The sequence below is a fragment of the Coturnix japonica genome, chromosome 13 (assembly GCF_054131305.1).
Source record: "Coturnix japonica strain WE chromosome 13, WE-NBRP24, whole genome shotgun sequence".
NCBI lineage: Eukaryota > Metazoa > Chordata > Aves > Galliformes > Phasianidae > Coturnix > Coturnix japonica.
Window position 1 is genome coordinate 14,427,707 of NC_140675.1, and position 15,889 is coordinate 14,443,595.

General features: G+C 37.8%; 1 protein-coding gene across 13 annotated transcripts in view; it reads left to right on the forward strand.

The window, feature by feature from the left end:
• Window positions 1-15,889, forward strand: part of RBBP6 (RB binding protein 6, ubiquitin ligase) — a 30,467-nt gene that overhangs the window by 11,531 nt on the left and 3,047 nt on the right. For 4 of the 13 annotated variants that reach the window (XM_085514098.1, XM_085514100.1, XM_085514107.1 and 1 more), the window contains 13 exons: window positions 2,436-2,480; window positions 4,896-4,984; window positions 5,107-5,203; window positions 5,984-6,123; window positions 7,015-7,187; window positions 7,895-7,998; window positions 8,368-8,708; window positions 9,793-9,886; window positions 9,969-10,065; window positions 10,166-10,223; window positions 11,421-11,786; window positions 12,145-12,246; window positions 13,635-15,383. In XM_085514098.1, the coding sequence (XP_085370224.1) occupies window positions 2,436-2,480; window positions 4,896-4,984; window positions 5,107-5,203; window positions 5,984-6,123; window positions 7,015-7,187; window positions 7,895-7,998; window positions 8,368-8,708; window positions 9,793-9,886; window positions 9,969-10,065; window positions 10,166-10,223; window positions 11,421-11,786; window positions 12,145-12,246; window positions 13,635-15,383 (3,455 nt within the window). The remainder of the gene's footprint in view (window positions 1-2,435; window positions 2,481-4,895; window positions 4,985-5,106; window positions 5,204-5,983; window positions 6,124-7,014; window positions 7,188-7,894; window positions 7,999-8,367; window positions 8,709-9,792; window positions 9,887-9,968; window positions 10,066-10,165; window positions 10,224-11,420; window positions 11,787-12,144; window positions 12,247-13,634; window positions 15,384-15,889) is intronic. The other 9 variants (XM_085514099.1, XM_085514102.1, XM_085514105.1 and 6 more) reach the window with 6 other exon arrangements.

The following is a 15,889-nucleotide window of genomic DNA, read 5'->3' on the forward strand; positions in this document are numbered from 1 at the left end:
ATTACTTTAAAATCACTGCATTGTCAGGGGCTTCTAGAGTTGGAAGCCCAGTGAGATTCGCTTCTAAAGGCAGCTCAGATCTTTGTCTAATGAGTATTTTCTTTTTATTTGAAGTAAATACAGAAACAAACAACCCAGGATGCACAAAAGCTTGAAGCATATTTTTTTCATTGTTTCTCTTTCATGATAGCTGTCCTGCTTCAAAATGTGTGTTGTTACGTTGTTAATACAGCTGAATCAAGGCAGTAGGTTATTTTGTTCTAGCATTAGCATTTCAGGAACTGCCAGAATCACTGTTTGGCGTTTATCCTTAGAGGCTGCAGAAATGCACAGTTCTGTCCTGTATTTTAGGGCCATGAAATACAGCTGCAATTCTTCCTTGCTGAATTTGCAGTTCATCTAAGTTTTGAGGTTTTAGACAACAGCTGTAGCTTAGCTCTAGCGTTCCAGCAGCAAGATTAGCCTTTTCCCTGTTTTCTGTCCCCTTTTCTCTCTGTTACCTTTTGTTTAGTCTTCTGTAGGAATTGAGAGTTAATGCATCTGACTGGTAACTCTGTAGGTTTCCCCCCCCCCCCTAGTTCTCCTGCAGTAGCACCTTAAGGCTGTGCACAGCATTCCTGGAGGTGTTTCTGCTTGACTCATTGGATGGCCTGGCAGGAATTAGTTTAGCCAAAATATAATGGGGGGAAAAAAAAATAGACAAGAGTGCAGGATCTTTGGAAGGATGGCCATTGGGCAAATGCACTGCATTATCTGCTTGCTGCTTTTGGTAGAATGGAGTATTGTTACCTCCTTAGGAAATCAAACTGTTGCCTGCAGGCCATGTATTGCGCCTTCCCAATGAAGTACAAGAACCGATGAATATTTTGTTTGTTCCTTATCAGTACCAGACTGTTCAATGTATCATCACATTTCTAGGCTTCATTTGGTAGTGTCCTTAACTTTTAATTTGCCCCTGAAAAACCACCAAATGATAGTGGCCAAGTTGTGCCTCCCATGAAACAACATAGGTCTCTCTTTCTTTCAATTTTAATGGAGTAGCACATGGAGTGTCATGCTTCTCAATGCTCAGTCTGACATCCTTTTTAACCTAATTGCATTTTCTGAAAAGAAAATGTCATTAACTAAAACCTGTGTGAGTGTTCATCTCCAGATAGGTATTTTCTTCCCCACAATCTGCTCAAGTTGTTGCCTTGGATCTTTCCTCTCTGTTAGGCAATAAGGTTTATTTTTCAAGGAAGGGTTGTTTATCACTTTTCTGATCAGTTCAGAGATCTCTCAAGGTCTGTTCAGTTCACATGCTGAAATTTTTTTCTACTCTTCTGAACTTACTATGTTTTAAGTCTAATTTTGAGCGTCTTTCTGGTAGTGCTTTACTAGTGTAAGCCTGCTGCTGCTTGTGACGTGATTCAAAAGCCAGATAAGGGTGCTTTCCAGTAGTGGGAAAACTATGCTTTGGTTCTCAGTAGTCTCAGTTCTCTGTGGACCATTATTAAGTGGCCTTAAGACCTCATTCCTGTAGGTTGATCCTGTATGCTGGAAGGGAGAAAAGTAGTTGTGACCGTGAAAAATACTGTTACGCTCTTTTCATTATTACCTTATTGTATGCTGTGTTTTCTTGCTTTTGTGCATTTAGCATTTGGAAGCTATTTTTGTATGATAGCAGGGAAAGCATTGAATTTTCATACTTTCTAAACTAATTCATATAGTAAGTGCTCTATTAAAGTAGTAGAAATCAGTTGTCATAGACTACTCTGTCATGGTAAGCCCCTTTATTTCAATAATTTAATCAGGGTTTTATTTGTTCGGGTTTTTTAGACAGAAAGCTGATGGGTTGCTTTTATGACCAATGCTTTGGGTTGCTATTTTTATTTGGGTTTGGTGGGGTTTGATTTGTCCCTCTCATTTAGAAATAGCAGAGTTCATAGTTTGGAGCTGATAGGCCTGTGCTTTACTTTTGCAGGCTGCCACTATGTTCAAATAAGCTTAACCGTGTGCATTTATAAATGGAGAAACATTAAGAGATTAATTTACCAATTACAGTGAAAATAAGTTTCCCCATGATGTTTCCTCCTCAAATAAATATAAATATTATTTTAAAAATCCCTTTTAACTGAAAATTGACAGTTTCCCAATCTACTGGACTTTTATTCCCTTGGGAACATTTGACAAAGGTATCTCGTTGAGGTACACATGAACAATAAGTTGATCTCAGTTGGATTTGGTTGTTTTTGTTTCTTCTCGTTAACCATATAGATACCCTTTAGCTCTCAATTGTGTGGAATTTGTTTTGAATAAATACAAATTATACGTTTAGTTGAAAATGCATCTTCAAGAGACGGGCAATATAGTGCAGACTTTGACTACAGTAGAGGTTAAATGTTGCCATGTTTTGATTGTAGAACTTGAATATGTGTTTAATTTTTTGTGAACAGATTGATGACTCTTCTGCATCTATTTCTCTGGCCCAGCTTACGAAGGTATATATATATTCTTGTCAAGTACTAAAAAAAAGCGTTTGCTTCGTATTTTTAAATCTCCTATTGTGATCTATAGTTGAGTTACTGTTGTAATTTGAAGAAATCTTTAATATTTACTAAGATTTTTAAGTATTGATTTTAATTTAAAACTGTGTGTAAATTTTGATACTATCCTGTAAAGAGTAGTTCCCAGTTTGGGAAGATGGAAGGGGAGTACCTTATCAGCCTCAACATAATGTTGCAGTATTACTCATCTTCAAGACACAAAGAAGAAGCACTTCAGAAGCGGTTTACCGTTTTTCATACGTTTCGTTAATTTTTCGTTGGAAACTAACACAATTTTTACAGAAGAATTTAATTGGCTGTAAGTTATGGACATTCCAGAGGGTTTTGCAACAGCCAAAAAACGAGTGTTTCTGTCACATGGACAATTGCATGGCTATTTTTGAATTTGTAGTCTTCCCAGATACAGATCCATTCCTGAATGTTGCACAGTTTTATAAGTTGTAGTATCTATAGTGGGCAACACAATCTAATTTGTTTGAACACAGACTGTAAGTTGTGTAAATGTACCTAATTGTTTATAGGAATATACCAATGTGTATGTGTGGCATATTAGCAGATGTGACCTTCTGAAACTGTTGTAATGCCATGTTTTGCTATGAAACTGCTTGCATATTTTGCTCAATAATGTGTGACTTTGTCTGGGAAAGCACTAGTGAATTGCACTTTGAAAAGGCTTAGTACCAGCCGATTAAACTGCTAGTCATCACAATCACAAAGATCAGAGAAGGCAGGGACTAATGCAGTGTAGCTGGAGTCTGTTCTTCTGACAGTAAATGCTGGAGTTAACTTCCAAGAGAGAAGTCTGCCCACTGGTAAATTCTTCCCTTACCTGCTACAGAAAAGTAAGTTCCATCCATCTGGCCAAGGGGAAAAAATAAAAAACCCCACCAAAAAAGCAGTTGGAATGTGGCCACCTAAAGAAATTGGTCTCCATTAGTGCTGTCCCTAAATATGTCCTTGGTTCTGTAAGCTCATGTCAAGTTTTATTCTAAAATGTGAGAAGGTGTCCAAGTGATGTACACACATTTAAGCTCTCATGAAAATCTGAGTATTTCAGAAAAGTACAGGAACACAAGAAGGCAGCTCCAAACTGTTACCTACCCTAATCTCTTCAGTGCAGACTGGCTTAGCATGGAGGCGATGTGTTAACAGTTCTGTTTTATTTTCACTATGTATTAAATGCCATATTTGAATTTTGGTCTATTCCTACTAATGTTTTGTGGGTTTTGGGTGTGTTTTGTAAACCGTTTGGGTTCAAACAAATTAGGCAAGCTTTTGTAAAAGTCTTCTGTAAATGTTAATGGAAATGATTTCATAGATGTCGACCTGTTAATGTTGAGAAAAACTGTGTATGTGAAACAACCATTTAATAAAATGTTGAAACTAGTTGGTTGCTTTTGTGAATGAATGCATATAAAAACAAAAACATGAGTGGTTGATCTGAATGATAGGTGCTTGAAGGTCCAAATAATTTGCAGTCACTCCCTTAGACCCTGCTTGTATCTGGACTAGTGTATAACAAAACATTTTTACAAATACCGCCTTAAAAATCAGCTTGCTTCAATGATTTAAAGATCTAGTTCTGTGTAAGGCTTATGTTACATTTTGTATGTTAAAAGGATACAGTGAATTGGGGAGAAAAAAAAATCCCTGCAGGTTTTGCTTGCATTTAAAGCATTTAGTATGAAGTTGTTGTAGTTTGTTGGGGATGATGTGCAGTTTGGACTTTCCACAGCACATGGTGGTCAAATTTCTACCAAAAAGATCCTTTGTCTTACTGAGCGTTTATTAAAAACTAGATTCTATTTAATGCTTCTCTGTCAGCATTTCAGCAAGCAGAAGCAGCTTCCCCAACAGCAAATTGTGTGTCCTTTTAATGATGCAAAATGTAAGAAGTGGTACTTGACATCCATATTTCTGAATTGAATCTATGATGGATATCCTCTCCAAAATAGTCTGGAGCCTAAAAATCAATTTTTAAAATACCAGATAGTTGGTGGTTTGGGGATTTTCTGTTTATTTTTACACGTAGCTTCAGTCCACATTATGTTGAAGAAATTTGGATTGGTTACACAAGTCTTTATGTAAGGTACAAACAGAGCCTAAGGTTTTGAGTGCCCAAGAATGCTCTTTTCAAGTAGATTAACAGGCACATAAACATCATGTAATGGCGTAAGGACTCCCCAGAACATCTTCAGGACAAATATATTTTATATAAGCAGCTGTTTTCATGCAACCTCAGCTAGAGTTGTGCTGCTCTTTACAGGATTGGATGAGTGGTGTTGTCTTTGGCTGTGTGGAATTAAACGTGTTTCTAATGTGTGTGTCAAATAATTACCTGTTAAACAGACTGCCAATCTGGCTGAAGCCAATGCTTCCGAAGAAGATAAAATAAAAGCTATGATGTCACAGTCTGGCCATGAATATGATCCGATCAAGTAAGTGTCAATAAAGTCAAATCTTTGAAGATTGCAGAAAAATATTATAGAGTTGTTTGCTTTAAAGAGAGATACACATGCATACCTTTTTTTTTTTCTTCCCTCCAAAAAAACTTCTATAGTTACATGAAGAAACCCTTGGGTCCGCCTCCACCATCTTACACTTGCTTTCGTTGTGGAAAACCTGGTCACTATATAAAGAACTGCCCAACAAATGGGGTAAGGTTGTGGTGAACTGCTGGCGTTATTTAGTTGCTTACTTATTTAAACTTAGTTACTTCACAAATATATCAACGTTCATTTTAAGAGTCAATTTTCCTGGGGTGAAATACAGAGTTGCAAGACAATATTGCAAAGCCCTTGAAATTTCAAGGGTAAAGGTGGAATTATAAGCATAAAATTTCCTTATTTTCCACAGTAATAGGCTTTAAACATCCCCACAGATCTTTCTCTGTGCATCTGTGTTTGTATTTTGATGCACTCCAGTTTAATTGGATGTTTTCTCCTGAACTTCAAGTTTTTTATGGCCATCAGTTAGTACTTTGTGTTGCAAGTGGATATTTCTGTTGACCCAATCTACTGAAGATTTGTACGTTGAGTATTCATACCATTTAACATTAGTCACTCAGCATAGACCTGTGAGGCATGAATCGAACCTTCATACACAGATAAAGAATTTTGGTCTCCAGTGACTGATTCAGAGCACTGTGATAGACTCCTTCAAAGCAAGGACTTATTTCTGTCTTTGCTGGAATGGTAAACTGGGGAATATTTAACCCCTGAGGAGCCAGAAGGGCATATGAATGTTTTTAAGTTCAGAATACAACTCAAACCTTTGAAACATTCTTACTGTGCTTAGGAAAATTAACATTTCAATCATGCAACCCTCACATCAGAGAAAAGGAGAGGATTAAAAGTTTTCACTGGTTAGAGTAATTTTTAAAATGTCATTTAAGTGTGGCTTTTAGGTTGAAATGTCTGCATTTCTTTTCTTAACAGGACAAAAATTTTGAGTCGGTACCCAGGATTAAAAAGAGCACAGGAATTCCCAGGAGTTTCATGATGGAGGTGAAAGATCCCAATACAAAGGGTGCTATGCTGACAAACACTGGAAAATATGCCATACCAACTATTGATGCGTAAGTATGGGAGTTTCCAGATGGACCATAAAGCAAACAAAATGTCATATGTGAACACCTGAGTGGCAATTCATACAAGTTTTCCAGCATCAGTAATTGGATTGAAGGATGCATTGTCATATTTTGAAATCAGTGTGATGACTATTGATAGTAAAATAGGGTGGTTTTACTGTTCACCCCTATAGAATTGGGTTAAACTAAGAACCCATATTTCTGCAGAACATTGTGGTAGTGTTTACAGTCAGAATTGTTCTACTGAGATAGCTTGATTTGTTTCTGGTTTGTGCTTCTGGTTTGTTTCTTGAAAGGTTTAACAAATAGCTGTAGATCTGAGATTTCCTCCCCCTCTGTCTATCAGATCTCACTTGTGAAACAGTGAAGTTTTCTTGCTGGTGTGAAGTGAGAAATACTAGTGTGCTCTGGGAGTAGTGTCTGTCTCTACTCCAGTTTTGGAAGTGTTTGGTGACACTTCTGTTTTTCTGTTTTGGATCTGCTTTTGTAGAAGCTGTAAGCAGACATTTTTAATTTAGAAAATGTAATTTCCCAGAGATTAAGTATATCCTGAGCCTACAACTTTGGTTTACGTTTGTACTGAAGAGGTGGAATTCTCTACACATGATTTCCAGCTCCAACTGTCAGTTATCTTTCTAGTCCAGGCTTCTTTTCTGTCTTGGTTGAGCTAAGAGTTGGAAGGATTTTCTAGAGAGGATGGACACTCCCTCTGATTGCATTGTGGCTGTAGGAAAAAAGGTTTAATCACAAGGCTAATAATAAAGTCCTCTGATAAAGTCAAAACCTTGGATAAGTTTAGGTTGTTTTTGGTTTTATTTTAATCTATATTCAAATTATTTTCTCTTTTCCTTCCCCTCCCATCTCCCTCCCTCCCTCCAGGGAAGCTTATGCTATAGGAAAGAAGGAAAAGCCTCCTTTCTTGCCAGAAGAGCCATCCTCCTCCTCAGAAGAGGATGATCCTATTCCAGATGAGTTGTTATGTCTGATTTGTAAAGATATAATGACAGATGCAGTTGTTATTCCCTGCTGTGGAAACAGTTACTGTGATGAATGTAAGTATTACTCCCAAATTTGTTAATTCAGAACATCAAACATGATCTACCGATGGGAGAAGTAGGAGCTAAGAAAATTGGTTTTGTTACCAGCTCTGTTTAGTACTGAAGTATAGCCTAATTAGAGAGGTACAAGTGGGGGGGTGGGGGGGGGGTGGAAGCAGAAAGCTTTTGTTGTCTGCAGAAGGATAGGTATGAGAAGTGTACTTATTTGTGCTGATCATTACAGTGCTAGGTGTTGAATACATTTACTTTGTCTCCAGCCTTTTCTTTCATTATGCAGTGTTAACATTATAGTTCAGAAGTCTTGACTTACTGTGATCTGAAACAAATGGATAGTTAGGTATTCAATGCAAGTTTTTCTAGTGAGGGAAGGTTGAGAACTTGTGAATCTGAGCTTACTGATGTTTTTTAGCAATGTTGTATTTGTTATTTGGAGGGTAGTTGACAGCTCACTGTAATAGGCAATGGGAAGGACTGGCTGAAATGGCATGATGCAGTCTGCTGCAGCTTCAAATGTTGCAACAATTAAGTATTGAAACTGTATAGTTGTTCGCTGAATATTCTTTCTTTTTATTCTATTAAACACTTAGAGCTTTCTGCCCTCAATTCAGGACCACGCTCATTAATCATGCACATGATTTTATAAATGATTAGAATTTTCTCAGTGTGCCTAAAAGTTATATTATTTTTCTAATTATTCACAGGTATCAGAACGGCATTATTGGAATCTGAGGAACATACATGCCCAACATGTCATCAAACAGATGTGTCTCCAGATGCTCTAATTGCCAACAAGTTCTTACGCCAGGTAATACGATCACTTTCACATAAACTGTAAGAAAAAAATGATTTCTAAAAAGCTAAAGTGGAAGAAAATACTGATTGTTGTCTCCTTCAGCAAGGCTACATTGAGTAAGGCTAAATCTGCTTCTCAAGTACACTGTCTGTTATTACAGAGGACCAACAGCTCTGTAGTGGCAGTTGGTGAACTATGGTCACTGTTTTTTTTAAAAATGATTGTCTTGCATTGGGTTTCAGCGTTAATGTTGAAGTCAAGAATTCTAAATACAGATACATTGACAGAATTGATTCCACGTGTAGTTTTACACCTTGGAAGCTTTTGTTTTGTTGCTGAATTTTCTTAACGACTTCTTTGCAAATGTTTTTCCACCTGTAGGCTGTGAACAACTTCAAAAATGAAACTGGCTACACAAAAAGGCTCCGTAAGATTCAGCAGCAACAGCAGCAGCCACCACCACCACCTCCACCGCCACCACCACTAATGAGACAAACGATAACACGCAACCTGCAACCTCTAATGAGGCCAGCAATTTCCAGACAGCAGGACCCATTAATGATTCCATTAGCTTCTCTGTCTTCTCACTCTGCTGCTGCCTTGGCACCTGGTCAGTCTGTTGCAGCTGGACTACCAGTAAATCCATCTTCTGTCCTTGTCTCCGATCTCCCTCCAGCAGTGTCTCTGTCTCTCCGTGGTGAAAAGCCAGATGGACCTTTTCGGTAAGCTAATCTGTAGCTCAACACAAATACAAAAGACAACAAAATGATGAAGTTAGGTTATTCCTATGAAGCTTCATGGTGATTTAAGTATGGATTGCTAATGACAGTTCCCAGTAGTTGTGTAAGTTCTGCTTTTTGTTTTTGCTTTGGATGAGGATGCTTTAGATTGGAGTTGTCTCATTCAAGACCTTCTAAGCGTTTCTTGTTTGATTCCCTATCAGTCATTTAGAATACATTTACTCTGTAGCAGGATTTCTTTTCTTCAGCAGCCCTTTATTTTAACAACAAGCAATTCCTAAAGTGATCATTTAGCTATCGCGTGAATTCGTTATGAGTGTAAGATTAATTTTCCTGTTACTGAGGAGACAGCCTTTTCATGAAAAGTATACAAGGTCAGTTATAGGTAAAATTAACCAGGTGTTTTCGTGTTACTTTTTTCTACAACAATTCTGTCATCATTACTACGATGTCAGAATCATCTTTAGTAAAACAGAGTTTAGTCAGTGACTCATACAGATTTGGGTAATAGTTCTTCAAAACATTGTAAGTTTGAAGTGTTTATAAACATAAAAGTCAAAGTTTGCAATCCAGTGAACTTGACTGAAAATATATTTATGATAGCAACTATTGTTCAGGGTTTTATATCCTTTTAACTTTATGCTTTAAATGCAAGTAGCTGCTCTGTCCAGAAGGCTGTCAGGCTCAGCTGTACTGTTGAGGACAGAGGGTCACAATGTAAAGGAAACCTCTAAAGCAGCTTTATGAACTTGTACATAAGCATGTCCTAGTAGAATTTAAGTGCTTCTTGCATCTTCCAAAACTGAGTTTGAGTGTGTAGGTTATAGGTACTCTAACCCTTTCGTTTGCATCTAGCTTAATAAAACATTTTTCCATTGAACTTTTTGTAGTTCGAATTGAATTCAGTACTTCATTTGTAATCAGCCAACTTTAATTTTGTAAATCTGGTGTAGATTATTTTTTAATTTATTTTTCCTTTTATGGTACTCTGCCTTTTCTTACTTGGAAATTTATATTTCCAGTAGCTCTTCAAAACAGTGTATTTGTTGGTTATTTTTTTCTCTAGTGATCCAGATATTATACCTCCTGCCGCTCTGGTGTCTGCTGCAGAGCTTTCTAAATCTTCCTCTTTGGCAATCAGCAGTTTGTTGGAAGAGAAGGTAAAGTTTATTTCAACAGATAATTGTATTTTAACCGATTTCAGCATCTTCTTGTATTTTAATTAATCTTATTTTCTAACAGTTTGCGTTTATTCACAAGGGCTATCAGGTTCCTGTATTAAGGCAACCAGCAATACCTAGTCTTCTGGGCCCACAAGGACAATCAATTCCCACAACTGGTCAGTATCTGCAGCTTTAGAATTTAAAAACAATCAAACGAAAAACCACTTCAGATAAACTGAATGGAGTTTTTTCCTTTTCTTCTTTCAAATCCAAAAGGTCATCCAATGAGACTTGGTGCAATTCGCGCAGCTGGTGGCAGGCCAGGTTGGGAACTGTAAGTATATTCTACAGAAATTCAATATATCATTACTTGCGACTCTTTGAGTATGCCAGTGACACATAACTTAGTCAACAGTTGATTTATAATGATATAAGAATATATATATAAGTACGTACAAACAATTATATAAGTATATATATACATAAGTATGTACATAGAATTGTGGAGCGGTAATTAATTTTTAAATGGCTTTATTTGAATTAGGTCTAACAGAGGGAATCTGAACTTCTAAAAAGATTATTTGAAAGAAGGCTATGTTGCGTAATTGAAGAGGACTGTGAAAAATGAACTCTTTTTGAGGAGTCAGTGATTACATATTCAAATAAAATATAACTAAAAGTCCAGATGGAAAGCTCTTAGGCTGAATATGATCAAATAAGTTGATTTCATGGAAATGAATCTCCAACACTATTTTTTTTCAGCAAATTAGTTGTTATATTAGTTGAACGAATTAGTGGCAAATTCAGTGCTCTTATTTTACAACTATTTGGAGTTTTTTCAGTCCTCTCAAACAGCCAGACTGCTTTCTCTCACTTGGAGAGAGAGGGGTCTGTTTTAATTTATTAATCATAGTGTTAAGTTTAGTCTTTTATTCTGTTAAATATTTGCTATAGATTAGTTTTAAGTATGCAGTAGGTTTATAAAATCTTAAGGATAAGTCAAAACAAAAACAAAAATTCGTCCCACAAATGAGGTGAAATTTCAGGTTCAACACGAAGGAAAAATAACAATTTAGGGATGAGGACAGGCCATCATCATGAGGCAACAACGTAGGATGCCAATGTGGAAGATGCTAGAAGAAATTCAAGAGAAGATTAGTTAATATTTGTGCTCTACTTCGAAGATCAGAAGTGAGAAATATTAGGTGTTTCAAGGAGTGGCAGAGAAACGATGGGCACCTGTCACATGGGAAATGGGAGTCTCTTTTAAGCATAGGCAGCCTCCATCTGTGGTTATGAAGATGAGTGTAAGCAGAGAAGACTGAGGGAGTTGTTAGGAGTGTGAGGATGAGGAAAGCAAGTATGAGGATCAGGAAATGAATGTAGACTGAAATGACCGGAAGGCAGGGAGAAAAGCACTTAAGTTCAGAACAAGATGTGGTCACCACTGCGCTCCTGCTTCATTTGCTTTCCTCTTTAAAATCAGGGCAAAGTGTAACAAACAGTGATACGTGTTTTTGGGTTTCTTTAGAAGTTCAAATCGAGGACGCCCGCATAGTGAACGTTCCCAAAGGACTCAGGCCCCAACACTACCAGCATCAGCACCAGTCTTTGTGCCTGTGCCTCCACCTCCCTTGTATCCTCCACCTCCCCATGCACTTCCTCTTCCACCGGGGGTACCACCACCACAGTTTCCTCCTCAGTTTCCACCTGGTCAGCCTCCATCAGCTGGGTACCCTGTTCCCCCTCCAGGATATCCCCCAGCTCCTGCAAACATGTCATCAGCTTGGGTACCAACAGCAGTACCAACGGCTCATTCAAATACCATCCCAACGACACAAGCACCTCCTTTATCTAGGGAGGAGTTTTACAGAGAACAACGGAGACTTAAAGAGGAGTAAGTATTTGGCTCAGTGAAATTGTGGTGTTTTTCATTTTTGTATTTCAGTAGCATATCGGACTGCAGTTACACCTAAAGTACATCTGACATAAGCCAAAATTACATATAGAGCATTTTCTTCCAATATACTTTTTCATTGCGGATGGTAAACTTGCAAAACTAAAGACAAATGTAACTCTAAAACTTTCCCTAAAACTCAGAGGAATTCTAAACTGTTTTGCGTAAATAGGATGTTCGCCTTTTGCATTTGCATGCAGTATACATTTTCTCATATCGGCCATGTTTTGTTTCTTGATGTCTTTTTGTAATAAAGGTCAAACTATAATTGTAATAAAGGTCAAACTTATTTTAACAGGGAAAAGAAAAAGTCCAAACTTGATGAGTTTACAAATGATTTTGCTAAGGAATTGATGGAATATAAAAAGATTCAAAAGGAGCGTAGGCGTTCGTTTTCCAGGTAACTGCTTTACATGTCCGTAATGGAGAAGCAGATTGTCTAGAAGAATCAGGAGGAGGTCCACTCCACCTCACTATCTTTAGATGGATTGGATAATTAAAGGGCTTAGTGTTGTTAGGAGTTTCATTTGAAGGTTGCTAGCTCAGATATGGCAGAGCACAGTTGACTTATAATTTGGCAGCAGTTATTGAGGAGCAGGTGTCTCTTTCACTAAAGTATTTCTGTAACCATCCATCACTTCCTGACAACCTTGAGGAGGCAAAGAACTGAGTAGGTTTAGTAGCTGGATTTTCTCTGTCACCCTATTGTGATTACAACTATTGCCTCAAAGCACTTGGGAGGAAATAAATGAGAGAAATTGTCTTCATTTCCTCTTGTTTCTCATGTGGTTACATGGAGAGATTTCAACCTGGACTGCAAACTGATGGCTTGCGCTAGTGTCTTGTTGACATTGATAAGTTTTTCTTAGGAATCGAAAGGTCAGATGTGTTTATAATGAAATCTTAAAGTGCTGAGGGACTTTTAGAGGAAAAGTGATGCTAATGAGCATGTGCAGAATAATGAGGAATAGTTGTTATAAAAATAGTCAAGGAAAAACTTGTCAAGGGGAATTCTTAGGGTAGCTGATATTTTCTATCCCAAAAAATCACTTGGACAACAGACTGAATAACTATCTATTAGTAATGCTATAAGTGTATTCCTTAGAATAATGGCATAATATTACTATTAGATAAGACCTTATTTGAAGCAGTGTCGCTAGTCTTGGTTAGAGATATGCGCAAAATTTTACTGGAACATCTGCCTAGAAGAGTTGATTAAATTTTGTGTTATGTAACCTTGCAGTATGAAGTATTATACATCCTTTACAGATTACTAAATAAACAGTGAAGTTAATTAGGCTGGTATTCTAAAATTGAGCTTTACTGTCTTCTAGTTGAATTCATATTTTCTTATTGCTTGATACCGTACTGTAGCGATTAAGACTTGCTCTTTTTGCGTCTTACTACATCATAAGTTGTACTTCATGTAGTTGCTAAATAGTGCTGGAAAAATCGTGCGTTCATGTACCAGTAGAGGTCAGCGTACTCCAACTTAAATATATCGATAGCTATAGTAGTTAATTTGATAGAAGCAAGTGGAAATAGACTTACCCTTCCTGTGTGTTTTTACACTAACAAAGCAGTGACTGTTTTGTCTTGTAAGCACAAACTTCTGCGTGTTATCAGGTTCTTCAATTTGCAGTAGCATTATGCCAGCAGCTGAAAGAAGCTTTGACATAAGCATATGGAGATTAAAAAAAAAATTAAAATTTAAAAAATGGGGAGAGCAGCTGTTTTGAATTAAATTATTTTCCTTTTCTTTTTTTTTTGTGCTGTGTTTTTTTGAAGGTCCAAGTCTCCCTATAGTGCTTCGTCTTACTCGAGAAGCTCGTATACCTACTCCAAGTCAAGATCGGGTTCCTCACGCTCCCGTTCCTACTCTCGGTCATTTAGTCGTTCCCATTCTCGTTCCTACTCACGTTCACCTCCGTATCCAAGAAGAGGCAAAGGGAAGAGTCGTAACTATCGTTCTAGGTCAAGGTCACATGGTTATCACCGTTCAAGGTCAAGGTCACCACCATACAGAAGATACCATTCACGGTCCAGATCTCCAGTATTTAGAGGCCAGTCTCCCACTAAACGGACTGTACCTCAAGGGGAAGGAGAAAGAGAGTATTTCAATAGGTACAGAGAAGTTCCACCATATGATATGAAAGCTTACTATGGCAGATCTATTGACTTTAGAGATCCATTTGAAAAGGAAAGATACAGAGAATGGGAAAGGAACTACAGAGAATGGTATGAAAAGTTTTACAAGGACTATGCTGTTGGAGCCCAACCTCGACCTCCAGTAAACAGAGAGAACTTTTCTCCAGATAGATTCGGTCCACCTGGAACCAGAAGAGAAAATTCACCATATGCTCGGGGGCGTAGGGAGGATTATGCTGGTGGGCAGAGCCATAGAAATCGGAATATAGCTGGAAATTTCCCTGAAAAGCTTTCAGGAAGAGAGGGCCACGGTATAAAAGATCCTACAAAATCAAAAGAGAAGGAAGTGGAAAATCCCCTGGGAGATGGCAAAGGAAACAAACATAAAAAACACAGGAAGAGGAGAAAAGGGGATGAGAGTGAAGGGTTTCCCAATGCTGAGTTGTTAGAAAGTACGAAAAAACCAAGGGAACCGGGTGCAGCAGAGGACGTTAAATCAGACTCTCTGTTCATGGTCCCAAGTAGAGACGATGCCACCCCAGTGCGAGATGAACCTATGGAAGCAGATTCTATAGCTTTCAAACCAGTGTCCGAAAAAGAGAAAAAAGACAAGGATAAGCCAAAAGCAAAAACTGATAAGACAAAACGGAAAGCAGAAGTAGCTGCTCCTCCAAAGAAAGACAATGTAACAAAACCAGCTAAAACTTCCCAAGAGAAGGTGGACGCTGATCGTGAAAAATCTCCTCGAATGGAACCTCCTGTGAAAAAAGCAAAGGAGGAGTTGCCGAAGACAGACAGTGTTAAAGCATCTTCCTCTCAAAAGGATGAGAAGACTGTTGGTACACCACGGAAAGTTCATCCAAAAGTGGCAAAAGATCACCCAGAAGCCAGACCGGCCAAGGAAGAAAAGGCAAAGAAGGACCATCCAAAAGAATTAAAGTCAGAAAAGCCGTCCAGCAAAGAGGACAAGTCAAAAAAAGCAGTTGAAAAAAGCAAATCTTCTGATGCAAAAGCTGAAAAAAGAAAAAGAAAAGCCGATGAAAAGGCTGATAAAGAACATGAAGCAGCTTCTGTAAAGGCCTCTAAACCAGAAACTGCCGAATCAAAAACATCGCCAAAGGGGAAAACTGAACCTGATGGTGAGAAAGGAGAGAGAACTCCAGAAAAGGATAAATCTGGTTTCCTTATCACTCCTGCAAAAAAGATTAAACTTAACCGAGAAACTGGCAAAAAGATTGTGAGTGGAGAAAATGTGCCACCCGTGAAGGAACCTGTTGAGAAAGTTGAACCGAGCAGCAGCAAAGTTAAGCAAGAAAAAGCAAAAGGAAAAGTGAGAAGAAAAGTAACAGCAGCTGATGGATCTAGTTCAACTCTTGTAGATTACACCAGGTACTTCATCATTTCTTTTCCTACATTTTCTCACTCCTCTCCCTCTAAAATTTTATAACTGATATTTATAACTGATGAAAGGAGAAGCTAAATCCATTCTCAGTGAATATGTGAATAATCTGTGAGGATTTTCTGCTAATCTGTACAATTGAAATTTTGTTGCAGCAAACAAGCAGTCTGAACAGAAAGCTGGTAAATTTAATGAATGGGTGACATTTGACCCTTACTTCTGGGACTTTTTTCCCCTCCTAATAATTAGACTTTTGAATACAGCTACATATTGAATCTTTGTTGTGTCCTCTCCATGTCTTCCCTCAAATCCTGCTTAATACCAAAGGCAAGGATAACAGATATATCTGTATCCTGCAGTATTTTGTATTTTTAAAATTGCAAGGTACTGTAAGTGATGATTTTTTTGCTACTATGACATGAAATTATAATTTGCAGAAATAGCAACTTGGCTGCCTATACTGCCTTGAGCACATAATCACTCCTTAATTGCTTGC